At 36.4% G+C, this 15219-nt stretch overlaps 1 protein-coding gene across 5 annotated transcripts in view; it reads right to left on the reverse strand.

Annotated features, from left to right (window-relative positions):
* Nucleotides 1-15219, reverse strand: part of Gria2 (glutamate ionotropic receptor AMPA type subunit 2) — a 114384-nt gene that overhangs the window by 43315 nt on the left and 55850 nt on the right. For all 5 annotated transcript variants that reach the window (XM_021196100.2, XM_021196097.2, XM_021196099.2 and 2 more), the window contains exons 3-4: nucleotides 14402-14641; nucleotides 5116-5312 (exon numbers count right to left, since the gene is read on the reverse strand). In XM_021196100.2, coding sequence (XP_021051759.1) covers nucleotides 5116-5312; nucleotides 14402-14641 — 437 coding nt within the window. The remainder of the gene's footprint in view (nucleotides 1-5115; nucleotides 5313-14401; nucleotides 14642-15219) is intronic.

Genomic DNA, 15219 nt, shown 5'->3' on the forward strand with positions numbered 1-15219 from the left:
AGCAGATTTCTGAGTTCGAGGCCAGCCTGGTCTACAAAGTGAATTCCAGGACAGCCACGGCTATACAGAGAAACCCTGTCTCGGAAAAAAAAAAAAAAAAAAGTCAACCACTAAATCAAATCAACTCCCCTTTTTTATTCAGTAATGAAAATATACCACACATTTTGAGGGGGAAGCAAAAAGCAACTACATTTAATTCATAACAAGTAATAATTTTATTTCTATCAGCCTATATTTGTGTCTTCTTAATAAAATAACCGCCTGATAAAAATTCTGAAATGTTATAATTATAATTCAACAGTATTCAACATATAACAGGGACAGAGTTTATGGAAAGATTAGGGGATATTAATGAGCAAATATAATATTATCCTTGATGCAGCTAAATAAGAGCTCAGATAAATAATTCTTTTTGCTTTAGTCATCAAAGTGGCCAAGAAGCTAATTTCACTTCATGAATCAGAGTCAAAAAATCAATGGCAGGATAAGCTTACATCTGTGAATGAGAGATTACTCTAGCAATGGCTATAGTGTCTTTGAATATTATTAAGGCACATTTTCTTCACTATATCATTGGCACAGAGGGTACAGGTGAATGGCCTTGGTGCAGTACTGTACAGAGATGCCAACTAGTGACCAACCCACTATAAAATGAAAGTAACTAAGGTTTAAAAAAAATGCATTTAATTCCATTAACCTAATGGTCTTCATATCTTGAAACAAGAATTCAGAGAAGCATGGTTTGCTTCCTTTCATGACTCGAGGAATGTATGAAGGGGGCTGTGAGCTCTGCCAGGGAGTATCATACTGCCTATTGGTACCACAGGAAAAAACAGAGTTCAAATGGACAACTTCTGATAAATTCATATGCCATCATAAGGCTGAAGAATCATAAAATGATCCAAGGAAGTCTAGAGTCACTTATTTTCAAAATAATTCCTCTAATTGTATTGATTTATTATTTTAGAACAGTTGCCACTCTGTAGCCCAGACTCTCCTTGAACTCAGCATGCAGGCCAACCTGGTCCTTCTGATTGCTGGCATTCCAAGTTTGGACCACTATCCTTCCATTTTTAAAGAAAATAATCACACAAATGGAAAATGTGAAACAGCAAGGTACAAAAAAGTATGCAATGCATTAGTTTACTTCTTGATTCTCTGGCTCCCTTTGTCTCTATGCAAATTCCTCACATTGAATACCATAGTGATCCTGTAGGCTACCCAGGATCCACTCTTCCCTCCCTCTGAACTCAGACCACGTAGGTTTTCTTAACTATTTTTTGCATAATAGCACATTTCTTACAAACAGCTCAGGACTTTACATCTGTATTTTCCCTTGCAAATGTCCTCAGTTTACCACAAGCATGTGTTATTAACATTAACAGTCTCAGCCTGGAGGTCATCTCCTGACTGAAGACTTCTATGACTGCCCATCACCTGAGACAAAGTCAGAGGCATGAGTCAGCACATTTGGCTCAGAGGCAAAGATATTTTCTTGAAAAGATTCTACAGAATGCAATGTTCATGTTGTATAGCAGCTGTTTGAAAGGCAATTAGGGTTTACATTGCCTTCTAACCCATTTTTTGCATCACATAATCAAATTGCCTTTTCAAAAAAAATTGGATCCCCCAGGTCGAAGGCAGAAGATTGAAGAAAATATATTCTTGCAAGTAAAAAATATTCTAATTTATTTCAGTTTAATCAACATGCATTGTGTGCATAAATATCTTCGAAACATCTGTTGATTCTGCTTACTGAGCAAGCTACCTTGTGAGTGTGCATTTTCTATAGGAGAACTAAGATAAACAGTCAAAATGATATCAGTTGTCCTTATTTCTGTTTACTGAGAAAAATAAGAGATAAATATTCACTAGGTTCAAGTCTTTATAAATGTTAGTGTTGCCATAGTAGCCATTATAATTTTGCTTTATAATAGCAATTAGTATTATACAATAGAAAAATTATGTTAATTTACAAGTGTTTTGATGGCTGGATACTTTTCTCATCTGATCACAGCTAGAAATAAGTGTCTTCAGGGTTTTATCAAATGATATTAAAATAGTCTTAATCTCATGCAAGTTAATTTTGTTGCTAATTTCCAGCTGCTATGAAGATAAAGAGGTTCACTCCATCTGTGTTTTCTTGCAAATACTAGTTGAATGAAATAATAAAACAGTGTCCTTTTTCTTAGGATGTGCCTTATCACAACCTTGTACTTGGTGAATGCTGTTCCTTGAAGAACATTCTGACCTAATCTAAATGATTACTTTCAGTTATCCTTTCCCAGAACAGTGTGTTCTTTTCAGTCATGATACATCCATGTCGACAATATCGTAACCACAGCATTCGCATGCTTTGATGTGGCTTACAATATTTTAATAGTGTTTCTTTAGACTTACTGCAGTGTCTGCACAGCAAACACTAAAGAGATGGAATATTCATTCAAGAGATAAGTGAATGGCTCGAAACTAGCCAAATACTACCTTCTATGTGAACTTTCTACAAATCATTTCTCTCAAAAGATAGGCTATCCTCCTCCGATCATCACAGACTACTTACATAGCTTAGCTCTTCTATGATCTACCCAGAGCCCAAATATTAAAGGTTTCATCCTCAGTTTGGTGTTACAGGAAGGTTGTACATGCTTCATGAGCTAGGACATAGTGTAAGGTCTTAAGATCATTAGAGGGTTCTGCTTGAGGGGCTAGAGGGATCCTGGTCCCTTTCTATCTCTCCCATTCCTTCCTTCTACATTGAAGTAATCAGTTGCTTCCAACACACACACACACACACACACACACACACACACACACACACACACACACACACACACACACACACACACACACACACACACACACACATCATTGTAGATAGTCTTGCCACTAGGTGGAAAATCACAGGCAAGTGACCATGGATAAATATTTTCATCGTAATGAACCAAAATAAACATTTCCTCTCTATAATTTGATTTACTATATTATTTGTTATATTAACAAAAAGCTGAGTAGCACAAGTTTATATGCTATAATTTTTGTTCTGAACCTGTATGTATTTTCTTCCGCTAAAAGGAATCTCATGAGATTCAAATAGCAGTCATTCTTGTTATTATTCGCACCCTCCCCTTAGAGAATGCCTTTAATAAATGGTTATTAAGTGGTACACCATCCATTTTGTACACTAATTAAATGAGTTAGTAGAGGTGCATATGTATGGCTTAGAGATGTAAAACAATGCATTTTGTTGTGTATTAAATGGATGCTTACATAACTAGTGATAGATTTTGCTTCAAACACTGTTTGCATTTTGTCATTCCAGTTTGCTGCACAATTTTCCCTACTAACAGTTTTGAAAGACACAAGTGCGGGTTTCACTTGTATTTACTATGAAGAAGCAGGAATATTTAAAATTGTAAATCAGACTACTGAATATTATTAAAATTTAACTTAATGAGAACCTCCTATGAAATTCAAATGTGATTCTGAAGTACACATTTCAACAAGAGACCTAAGTTAACAGCAATCCTAGCTTCATCTCCTGAGACCATTCCAAGATTTTTTTTAATTAAAATTATTCTCCTCTCTTGTATACATTTGATTATTTTTTCAGGTTTCATTAGTTTGAAGTAGTTATCTAATTCTTCATAGGACACTCCATTTTTATTTCTTCAGGCCTATATTATATATCAATTAAGGCTTCCTAAAAGCTTGTTTCAAGAACATTTTGTCAGGAATACATCAGTGAATTTAAATTTTTATTTTATGGGCTAAAAGGAATAGAAATGCATGCACAATGGTTTTCTTTCTGATTTTTTTGTATTTTCAAGCAGCTCCAGTCTGTGTCTGTGTCTATCTCAGTTCATACCTCTCTCTCTCTCTCTCTCTCTCTCTCTCTCTCTCTCTCTCTCTCTCACACACACACACACACACACACACACACACACACACACACACACACACCAGCAAGGACTAGTGAAAGATACCTTACATAGCAGGTTGAGAAGCGTGTCTGGTCAGTTTCTCTCCCTTAAAGCATTGTAGATTTGGCTCCTTGCTGTGTATCTTATGGTATCACCTCATGGTTGTCCTACCCTGATAGGCCTTATCTGAAGTAAGGCAGTATGATAAGGACAGACGAAAGCATTCTCATGTCTGATATTATTATTCTTTCTAAAACCCTGATGAACTCTGTTGACTTCTGCATTGTGAACACAGTCTGAATGCATTTCCTTCACTTTTTAATTTGTAGATTACAATCTCTGGACAGAAATTTTCTCATGTATGTGTAAACCTAACAGTTACTTCTTACAAAAATGCCTTCCTCTTCCTAGTGCTGTAGATATAGTGTGGTGGTTTGAATAATAATAACCCCCGTAGGCTTATTTGAGTGCTTAATGGACAGGGAGTGGAGCTAGAATTAGATGGATTAGGAACCTTGTTGGAGGAAATGTGCCGCAGGGGATGGTCTTTGAGGTTTCAAAAGCCCATGCCAGACTCTGCTTCCCTCTCTGTGACTTAAGATCAGAAAGCAACACTCCAGCACCTCCATGGCTGCCTTGCCTGCTACCATACTCCCCTCCATGACAATGGACTCCGTCTCTGAAACTGTCAGTAAGTCTCTAAATAGTTCTTGTAAGACTTGACATGGTTGTCTTTTCATAGCAATAGAACAGTGTTGAAGACACATAGGTATAAAATAACATAGGCTTGGAGTACACTATATTGATATAATCATGTATGAGTCAAACTGATTTCACATTTACCCTAGGAACTTTTCTCAACTTAATTACATCTGCTTAAAATGTTAAGGCAGAATTAAATGTAATGTTTCCAACACAGAAAAGCATGTAGGATTAGGACAATGCTTATGTAATGTATGAACATTTGATATTATATATTGAAGCTATTCAATGACAAAACCAATCTGTCAGCATTATTGACAGCCATCTGCCATTGCTTACTGAAGCTGGGGATAATTCAATTGATGATTTTTGCTGCATTGTACAATGAACTATAAACTAAAAACCGCTGTCCAAGCATCTTGCAGAATGATCCTTGCCAATGCTGATGCTGCATGCATAGTCTATATTTGGCAGAAAACAGAGAGGAACAAACCTGGTCCACAATGTCATTGACTTTATCCCTTTCACAGTCAAGGATTACACGCCGTTCTTTTTTTAACTCTAGATCTTGAAAGAGTGATCTGTAGGTCTCATCTTTCTTGTCATTGTTAATGTTCCCCACATTGATAGCAGTCACCTGCCACTTCTTCTCTGCAGCAGAATCCAGCACAGCTTGCAGTGTTGATAAGCCTGGGAAGACAATGGGCAAGGATGACTGATAAGCATCTGTCAGAACATCTTAGAATGTGAGTGTGAAATGGCCAGGTCCACCATGTTGCTAATCCTGATGTTTTCTGCAGCTTAGGGAGGCTGAATTATGACAGAAGCTATGATTATTTATCAGTATCTGCTCATGTCTGCATCACATATCTTTAAAAAGGGATAAACAAACTGCCAAAGAAAAATTGCTTTCTTTATACATCTAAGATGTATTCTTATAACATGCTGAAATATAAGATCTTTAATATCTCCAAATTAAGTAAAATAAAAGATGTCCCAAGCATATCCACCTCGTAGATGACACAATGGCTTTAGGTGTAGGTGATAGTCTACCATTCTGTATAAGTAACCTGATAGGGTTTACATTTCCATATGGAATCTCTGATCAGTTGGATCTCTAAGAGGCTGCCATTCATTTTTAGTTGTCCCTAATCAGCAGCAGACTGATAGCTTCCCCCAGCCACACCCCAAGCCTTCTGTTATATTCTTTTTTTTTTTATTTTTTTTTATTTTTTTATTTTTTTTTTGTAGGAATTGATCTCATGGAGATTGAATTGTTCATCTACTAACCAAATGGTGGCAGCTATCTCTCTAATTCAGAGTTGTCTCATATCATAAATATTGGACCAGTGGCTGGAGCAGATTGTTTTGTTTGTTTGTTTTTGTTTGTTTCATTTTGTTTTGTTTTTTGAAGAGCTAAATTTACAGGTTCATACTCGAAAAACCAGCATATGTCCCGGTCTTCCAAATAACCCAGCTGTTCTCACTGAAGCTCATCACATAGAAGAATAACTTTATGGAAACATAATATCAAAGCCCCATAAAAAATTCAAGCTCAATATATCATCTTCCTCCTTCCAGAATGATCTGCACACTTGGAAAACTATACTAATCCATTTTTATCTGTATGATGTGTGAGTCACCAAATGTGAGCAAATCTGTCTATAATCTAAATTCAAATACCAAATTTTATTTTAGGTCTATTTACAATGGCAAACAACTATCTGTTTTGTCCACCAGTATTTCCAGATATAAAAAGTCACTGAGAACTTTATGGATTTAATATTAGTCATGAGAAGACAAAGTGAGCTTAGAATATATTCTGATACTGACAAAGAAGTCAATTCCTCAAAGCGGGTGTATGCCAGAAGTTGAAGGAACCATTTGTAGCTCTTTAAATAAAGACAAAAAAAAAAAAAATGCAGCATCATTCAAATCATAATGACAACAGACAAAAGGGCCTATATTTATTTTATTTAACCCCCTGGAATCATAATTAAGTTAATCATTAAGAATATTTGTTTGATTTTAATGGGTTAGGACCAATTAACTATTTTGAAAATATAAACGAACAGGAACTATGAGGTTACATAGGCATTTTCTTGTGTGGCATATTCTCTAGATGAAGAGAAAAATCAAGTTTGTATCTTCCTTTAGTCACAACTCAGCTAATAAACAACCAAAAAACATGAATATAAAGTTAACCTTGTGTAAGTCCCACTGGAGTTAATGAATCAAGGTAACAAATGTCAACTATTCTATGTCACTTATGACACAGTTGAGCTGAAACATAAAAAACTGAATTTTATCAAGATATCAATGTACAGGGAACATAGAAGTATATGTTAAACATCAAATGTGTTCAGATCAGAAAAATCTAGACTAGAAAATATATTGCATAGTAAAAACCCTGACAAAATATATTAACCAATTATGACACATAGAACTCATTTTATCCTTCTCTGAGAAAGCACCTAAAATGATATTAATGGATTATTTCTAAGTATGACAACAATATGGTAGTTATACATAAGAGAATTATATTTGCATTAAATACTGAAATATCAACAAATGAAAAAATGATGGCAGTACTTCAAAAGCAGTTCAGAGTGAAAGGAAATGCATGCGAAACAATAGATTTTTTTCATGTAATATTCATTAAGAAAGGGCTTAACAATTCCAGGCAATCTGGGTGTGGTGTCACTACTACGGTATCTTAGCTCTTGGCTAGGCTGACACTGGAAAGAACATAGGTTATACGGAAGATTGAAAATAACTTACCTCGATGGAGAGTTCATAACACAGTGAACTTAAAGCAATCTGGGGAAAGTAAACGAAATCATGCCCTTGCGCCTGTTTTTATAATAAAAGATTCCATTATACATGAAGTTTTCAAGGGATGACAGAGATCTCTCAACACTCGTAGAAGAAGCTTTTAGTGGTAAAATCCTTAGAACCTGCCATAAAACATCTGTGATTTCTTCTCACACCAGAAAAATTCAACGCCCCTCCCCTAAGCTGTAACACAAGTATACAAGTGGTGTGTCTGCTTGTCATCACCAGTAAAGGCAAGACACACACAACAGATCACCTCAGTATTTCAACAGCTACATGCGGCTGAAAAATACATTTTCTAACTAGTCCTTTGTCGTTCTACCCTCTAATTATCAGACACAGTCAAACATGACCATAGTAAAGGCCATGCTCTCCCTATTTTAACATGTATCAGTCCTAGGGACCATCCTTTATTTTACGCACTAAGATATTTTATTGTATTTTATTAAATCATGAAATTTCCACACCAAAGACTCCAAGTGCTAATGCATTTGGCATTGTCTTGCCTTTGACAGATAATATAAGAAAATTTACATATAAATCCACTTATAAATTTGTAAGTAGATTTCATCAAGTGACAAATTGACAAATTCAAGTCTCAAATTTATTGGTATTTCATGGTGTCAAGGAAGATGGACCAATATATAAAAATAAAAGATAATGGATTTTTTTTTTCAGGAATAACTTCCAAACTCATTTATTCTGTGTCACAAGTAACATGCACTCAATGTAAAATGTGTTATTTAAAAAATCTTCAGAATAATATTTTGGAAGCTGTGTGACCTAACACAAGTTACTTCTGTTTATTAAAACCTCAACTACTAGAATAATGCAATAACAGATTTGATATATGTTCTATCCGTTGTCACTGCATCATATTGCATCAAGTCGTTCACAAGCTGAGATTTGGTCTCACACAAAATTTAAAGAGACTGTATATCCTTGCTCAGGAATCCACTCAGATTACTTTTTCATGAGTAGCCACAAACTCTCAGTTACTCAATCAAGTTCCTCATCCCTCACAGCTGACAACCTTGTAAGATTTGTACTGACAATTTCTTTGCAGTTCATACAAGACTTTTAAGTTCTTGAGATCGATGCCTTGCCTGCTGTACCAAGAGGGCAATATTTTTTAATCTTATTTACCACCAAAAATGTGCATTCTACATACAAAGATAACATTAACCTCTCCATCCACAACCTGCGTGCATACTGCTGTTCTCTTGTCCTACAATCTAATCAGGAGATGGAGCAACCTGAGCATTTTTTCTTCTCATATGAAATAGCACAGGGATTTCTTCATCAGAACATGAATTCCTTAATTCAGCTATAAACATTTGTGGGAATTGGATGATCAGCATAAAATAGGTTCATGTAAAGCTATCAGTGAGCAGTATTCACTCAATACATATTCTATGTATCATGTCAGCTTTCTTCTTGTTTCTGAACAATTAAAAAAAAAAAGAAAAATGTTAAGATAAATAGCTGTCCCTGTAAAAGCAGAAGAAAATTGAAAAAATAAACTATTCCTTTTAATAATTTTAAATATCACAATAAAACATTTCAATTATATGATGAGACAAAAATTAAGTTCTCAAAGCTGCTGAATTTTTAAACATTTGTATAGAGAAAGAAATAGCTAATTCAACATTGTTAGCAATAGGCTCTGTATGCATGGCCTATTTATTAGCTGCCATTTTTTTTCTAAAACTTAAAAAATGACTAGCACTAAATGCTAATTTCATTTTGATGTACTGTGAATAACATTGAGAGAAAATATATAGATTAAACCTTCTATTTGCTTATTAAGGACTGAAATTTAAAATGGAAATATTTTTGCTTGGCCCCAGTTGAAAGAGGGGGCCATCCACCCATCTCAAAAATTTTAACCTAGAATTGTTCCTGTCTAAAGGAAACACAGGGACAAAAAAAAAAAATGGAGCAGAGACTGAAGAAAAGGCCGTCACCTTGGGATCCATCGCATTCGCAGATAGCAAAGCCTGGCACTACTACTGATGCCAAGATATGCTTGCAGATAGCAGCATCGTATGGCTGTCATCTGAGAGGCTCTGCCAGCACTTGACTAAGACAGATGCAGATAGTCACAGACAACTACTGGACTGAGCCCTTGGACCCCAATGGAAGAGTTAGAGGAAGGACTGAAGGAGCTGAAGGGGATTGTAACCCCATAGGAAAAAGAACCATATAACTAACTGGACCCCTCAAAACTTCTGGGAACTAAACTAGCAACCAAAGTGTATGCATGAGTCATTACATGGCTCCCACTTCAGATAGCAGAGGACTGCCTTATCTGGCATCAGTGGGAGGGGACGCCCTTGGTCCTGTGGAGGCTTGATGCCTCAGAAAAAAGGAATGCTAGAGAGGTGAGGCAGGAGTGGATGGGTGGTTGGGAAAACACCTTCTTAGAGGCAAAGGGGATTTGGGGGTACATGGTGGGGAGACCAGGGAGGACAACATTTAAAACTTAAATAAAATAATTAATAAAAAACAAAAAAAGATATTTGTTGCATAAAAATTCCACTCCCTCACTCATTCTTCCAGGCAGAGTAATATGTGTGCTCACTAACTCATGTCACTGTGCCTAGACTAGATTAGATCATCATGTATTCTTCATTATCTTTCTCATGACATCGAGAGGAAAATGTAATTTTGAAGCCTCTTGGTTCTATGATGCTAGATGATTTCTTTGACCTGGAATCAAGTTCCTTCCCTTTGGGGGATAAACAGTATTTGCTCAAAATAAAACCAAAACATAAATATAGAAAGAGGAATTGATTCTGTTTCTACTTACTGTCCAGAGAAATATATTACCTCCCTTCTTTGACATTGAACCAGCAAACACATGTCATTGGTCTCAAACTCAATATGTTTTACCTGTATCTAAGGATCAAAGTCACAGGGACTAATGGCCTAACAGGGCTGATCCATTACTCTCTAATTAAACATATTTCAAACCTCTATCAACCTACTCCCAATTCAGGAATTGCACAAGGCTTTAAGGAAGGTCACAGAGTCCTCAAAACTATCAGGCTGCTGCCAAGTGGCTAGATAAAGAAAAGACACCAGAAATTCTGAAATGTCAGCATGCTTTGGAGGAATAGAATCTGGTTTTCTTTCACTGGGATACTGAGCATGGTGGAAGATGATTCCACACAAAGATGGGAACACTCAAGGCTTCCAAGGTTTCTGCTGGATGTAACCTCAGAATTTGATGGATTTTGGAAAACAAGGATAAATTGATTTCAGTATTCATTAAGAGCAACATGTTGAAATAAAAATTTGTCTAAGTCTCCTTTCTATAGTTTATATATCTGGGGAGGATATTGTTTTGGAGGGATTTTCAATGCCTGGGACTTACGCTGTTCAAAAGAACATTTATTTGCTGGACATCATAGTGTAACACTATAAGTTACAAAAATCCATGTAGACCAAGAGGGAGAGAGAAGACTCTATTGAGAACGGATCAAATTGGCTGTACTGGCTAATTTTGTGTCAACTTGACACAGCTGGAGTTATCACAGAGAAAGGAGCTTCAGTTGGGGAAATGCCTCCATGAGATCCAGTTGCAGGGCATTTTCTCAATTAGTGACCAAGGGGGAGGGTCCCTTGTGGGTGGTGCCATCTCTGGGCTGGTAGTCTTGGGTTCTATAAGAGAGCAGGCTGAGCAAGCCAGGGGAAGCAAGCCAGTAAAGAACATCCCTCCATGGCTTCTGCATCAGCTCCTGCTTTCTGACCTGCTTGAGTTCCAGTCCTGCATCCTTTGGTGATCAACAGCAGTATGGAAATGTAAGCCAAATAAACCCTTTCCCCCCCAACTTGCTTCTTGGTCATGATGTTGTGCAGGAATAGAAACCCTGACTAAGACATTGGCTCAAACAGGTGCCTGAAGTGGAGGAAATTATGGAATTGCTTTAAAAACCATGATCGTCAAGATTGAGTTAGAAGTTGAGGTGGGCTGCACATCAGTCATGTAGTACTACTGAGAGGAAGAAGTACGTAAGAGGGACAGAGAAAGAGGAAAGAAATAGTTCACAGAATGAGTGCATGGATAATTTTAACATTATGTAAAGTCATACAAATTAAGTCATCGATAAGACAAAAGTTGTCAACAATAATCCCATTTCCATGAGCCAATAAATGTTTCACAAAGGCCAAAGCTGTTTGAGGGTTTTGAGTCTTACAATTCATCTGATGGAAAGGCCTCTGCAACACTCGGCACATTAAAACATCTATAGCTATAATCTGAAAAGTGTGGTGATAAGGCCTCAATGGCTTTAATATAAAGTTACTTAATATTATCACTAATGTTCTTTGGCCAACAGATATGCTTGAGTTGAACCAATTAGTATAATTTAATAATTGGAGATTATCTCATCCTTCCAACTTCATTAAGTATTTTGAAGGTATTAATGAAATCGTTGTAAAGTGCCCCAGATTCCCTTTGCAATTACATATGTCCAGCAGTCCTCACTTGCAGGTCCCCCAGTTCCTTTTTTTTTCCTGAGTATCTCTCTTCAAGTGTTAGTGTTTATCTTTCTCTCTTTATGTCAGCTTTTGTTTATTTGAATATTTTTGAGACATTCTTTTAATCAACATGAATAACAGATAAGGCAAGAAAAAAGATGAGGTATATTCCTCTTTGACCTCATCCATGAGTAAAAAGTTCATCTTCTGACCCTTCAACTTCACAAGCATGATTCTGCTTTTAATGTCAGATTAAAGATGTGCAAACGTTTAACTCATTCACTTATTCCCTCTGTTTACCAAATACAAACCCAGTGTCTAGCATTACCTGTTGCTCTGCATGTCCAGTACAAAGTTACACACAGTATGAGGAGTGTTCCTAGGCATTGCCTTCTTGAAGCTAACAGTAAAACCAAAAATAACAAAAAGACCTTATCCTAGGTGGGTAAGACAGTCCCTGGAATGTAGTAGGAGCTCAATAAATAGCTTCTGAGTGGCAAAATCAATGTCACTATTAATTATGAATTGTCATACACCCTAGAAAGAAGTCTAAGACATTGTTTTGTGAGAGAATGCAGTAGGAAAGGTGTCTCTCAGGAAATGATATCTTGAAGCAGATACCAAAAGACTCTACAAATTTTAGCACTCTGTAGACATTCGAGGTGAAAAAGTTTGGCTCATCTCAGAAAGTGAATGAAGGTCAATCAGATTTAGGACTTAGATTTAGTGAATGTGCAAGTCTTAAGAACTCAATAAAGAACTGGGCAATACCCAAGTGTTATAAAGCCTGAAAGCCAGGATGAGAATGTTGTTGTTATTTTCATGACAATGCAAAGAAGTCATTTAAGTGTTTCAAGCAAGGGGGTAGGAGGGTTTGATGCTGGCAAAGGAAATACATTTAAAATAACTCTACCTGATTTGTTGGAAACAGATCCCATAGAGATTTGTGTAGCATTACAGAGATGAGGTTCTATATATTTGGTAGCACATGGGTTTGCGGAGATTTTTCTGAAAAGAAGTCTCTAAATATGAAATACATATAGATGGTAGAAGTGTTATCACTAGGGTGCAAATGTAAGAAATGGGTTAGAACGATATGTAGCTTCTAGAAGAGTTCTAGAGAGACCAAGTCCTAAAAACGTAGGAAAGGCTAAAGCCAATAAACTCAGTTTTGTAAGTCATTTTATCACATTCAGAGGAAGTTCCATATTAAAGTCATCCTGACCCTTGAAATCTATATTAACTGTATATAACTCTGTTAAGAGTTTTCAAGCACAGTGTGGGTATCAAATCTGTTTTTGCAAAGTGGCACAAAGCTGTTGACATGGATTTTTTCATTCAGTGTATAAAGTGCTAACTGGCTTTTACATGAAGGAAAGTCATGCCATGGTTCAGGAGAACAGGGCCAAGGAAAGACACCTAGCTTAAGCAAGCCTGCATCAGGACCACTGTAGCCAATGAAGTCTAAGTCATCAGTGGAGAATGGCTCCCTTCTAGTCTGCCCTTCAGCACAAGGTATCTTGGTCAAAGGGGGATTCTGTTTCATTTAAAATTTTCAGCACTCTTGGAAGTGAGTTTCTGAAGGAAGCAACGTGGAGCTTAGCTATTTTTATATACAGTTCATTATCCTCTTGTTTTATCATGTGTGTAGTCTCCAAAAACACATGAGTATCTACACAAAATGGTTCATAGAATGTGAAGTATACACAGAATCATCTATGCTCATTCTGGATCCAATGAATGTTAAAATCTCAGCTCCTCAACCCCAGAACAGGCAGGCTATATTAACCTTAACAATAATACAGAAACAAAAGAAAGATTTCCCCCATCATGAAATTTGTGCACGGATTTCAACAGCAACAAAAATTTGTGTAGAATTATATAAAGCAGCATGGGTTGTATATCAGCCCGTGTGGACTACCCCACAAACAGGTAGATCATGATCCCATGAACAACCTGTAACTTCTCTGAGGTTCAGAGGCCTTATATTAAAGCAAGTGTAGACTGGACACTTCTTGCCTGGAAAATCTTTTACATTGAACAAGACTATAAACTACTACAAAAATTTCTATTTGTATGTTTATACAAATTCCCTTACACCACTTTTCTGATTATTAACACAGTCATTCTGTGAAGGTTGTTGCACACATGACAAGCTGTTTTATGCTAGGACTGAACACTAAGTCATTAGATTGTCACACACTATTCCTAACGACTGTGCTCTCAAATACTGGATTGTGCATTCTATCCCTCTGGACTCTTGTTTGCTGTTTTTTTTCCTTTCTATTTTACATTAGAATGCGTTCGTATTTTAAAAGCATCATTCATTTACACAGCAAATTTAAACGAAGAAATTCTTTGGAGTTCATACATTTTCATAGTACTATAGCATCACATATAAACACCAAGAACAAATGCTGTGTTTGACCCATTAGAAGGGGATCCATTCTGTCACCCACCTCTGTCACTGTCATAGAGGTATGCGAACTTGTCCCATTGGTAGTACTCAATCAAGCTAAGGAGTGCTCCTTTGAGGTCAGGTCGCATCTGGATGACAAATGGATGCGTGCCATCTGTTGGGAAGCTCGGTGTGATGAAGGACACATGCAGCGTCCCACAGAAGGATGTGATGGTATTTACAGACTTCTTGTCGTAAAATCCAAAAATCGCATAGACTCCTCTTGAAAACTGGGAGCAGACTAGAAATTGAAAGGACAGAAATGAAAGTCATTTAATCATCGTGTAATTACATGGGTTGGCCAGAAATGCAATATCCCTTCATGTAAAGTACAAAATCATTAGCAAATCAAAAGAAATAGTAAGTTAATATCAATAATTCATCGAATTTATGGAAATTTATTTACTTAGCATTCAGGTTGATGAACTCAAAAAACTATTAAGGATAAAACATAGCAATTAAGGCTACAAGGAAAGACATAGATTACTTAATCTATTATTTTAATCTTTTATTTTAATTAAAATATAATTAAATTCCTTTCCTCTTCTAGCACTTCCTATGTCCCTCACCCTCATTTCTGCTCTAATTTTTGGCCTCTTATTACTTATCAGTGTCACATATATATCAATATATAAATAATACATAATACAACCTTTTTGTTTGTTTGTTTGAGGCATTTGTTTGTTTTTGACTTTTGTGGTTTGTTTTTTTTTGTTTCTTTGTTTGTATCTGTATATGTAATTTCAGGGCTGAGCACTTTTTATAGGGTAACTAACCAGTGAGCTCATCCCTGAGACTGGTTTCTCTCTCTCTCTCTCT

Source organism: Mus pahari, chromosome 4 (genome assembly GCF_900095145.1).
Source record: "Mus pahari chromosome 4, PAHARI_EIJ_v1.1, whole genome shotgun sequence".
NCBI lineage: Eukaryota > Metazoa > Chordata > Mammalia > Rodentia > Muridae > Mus > Mus pahari.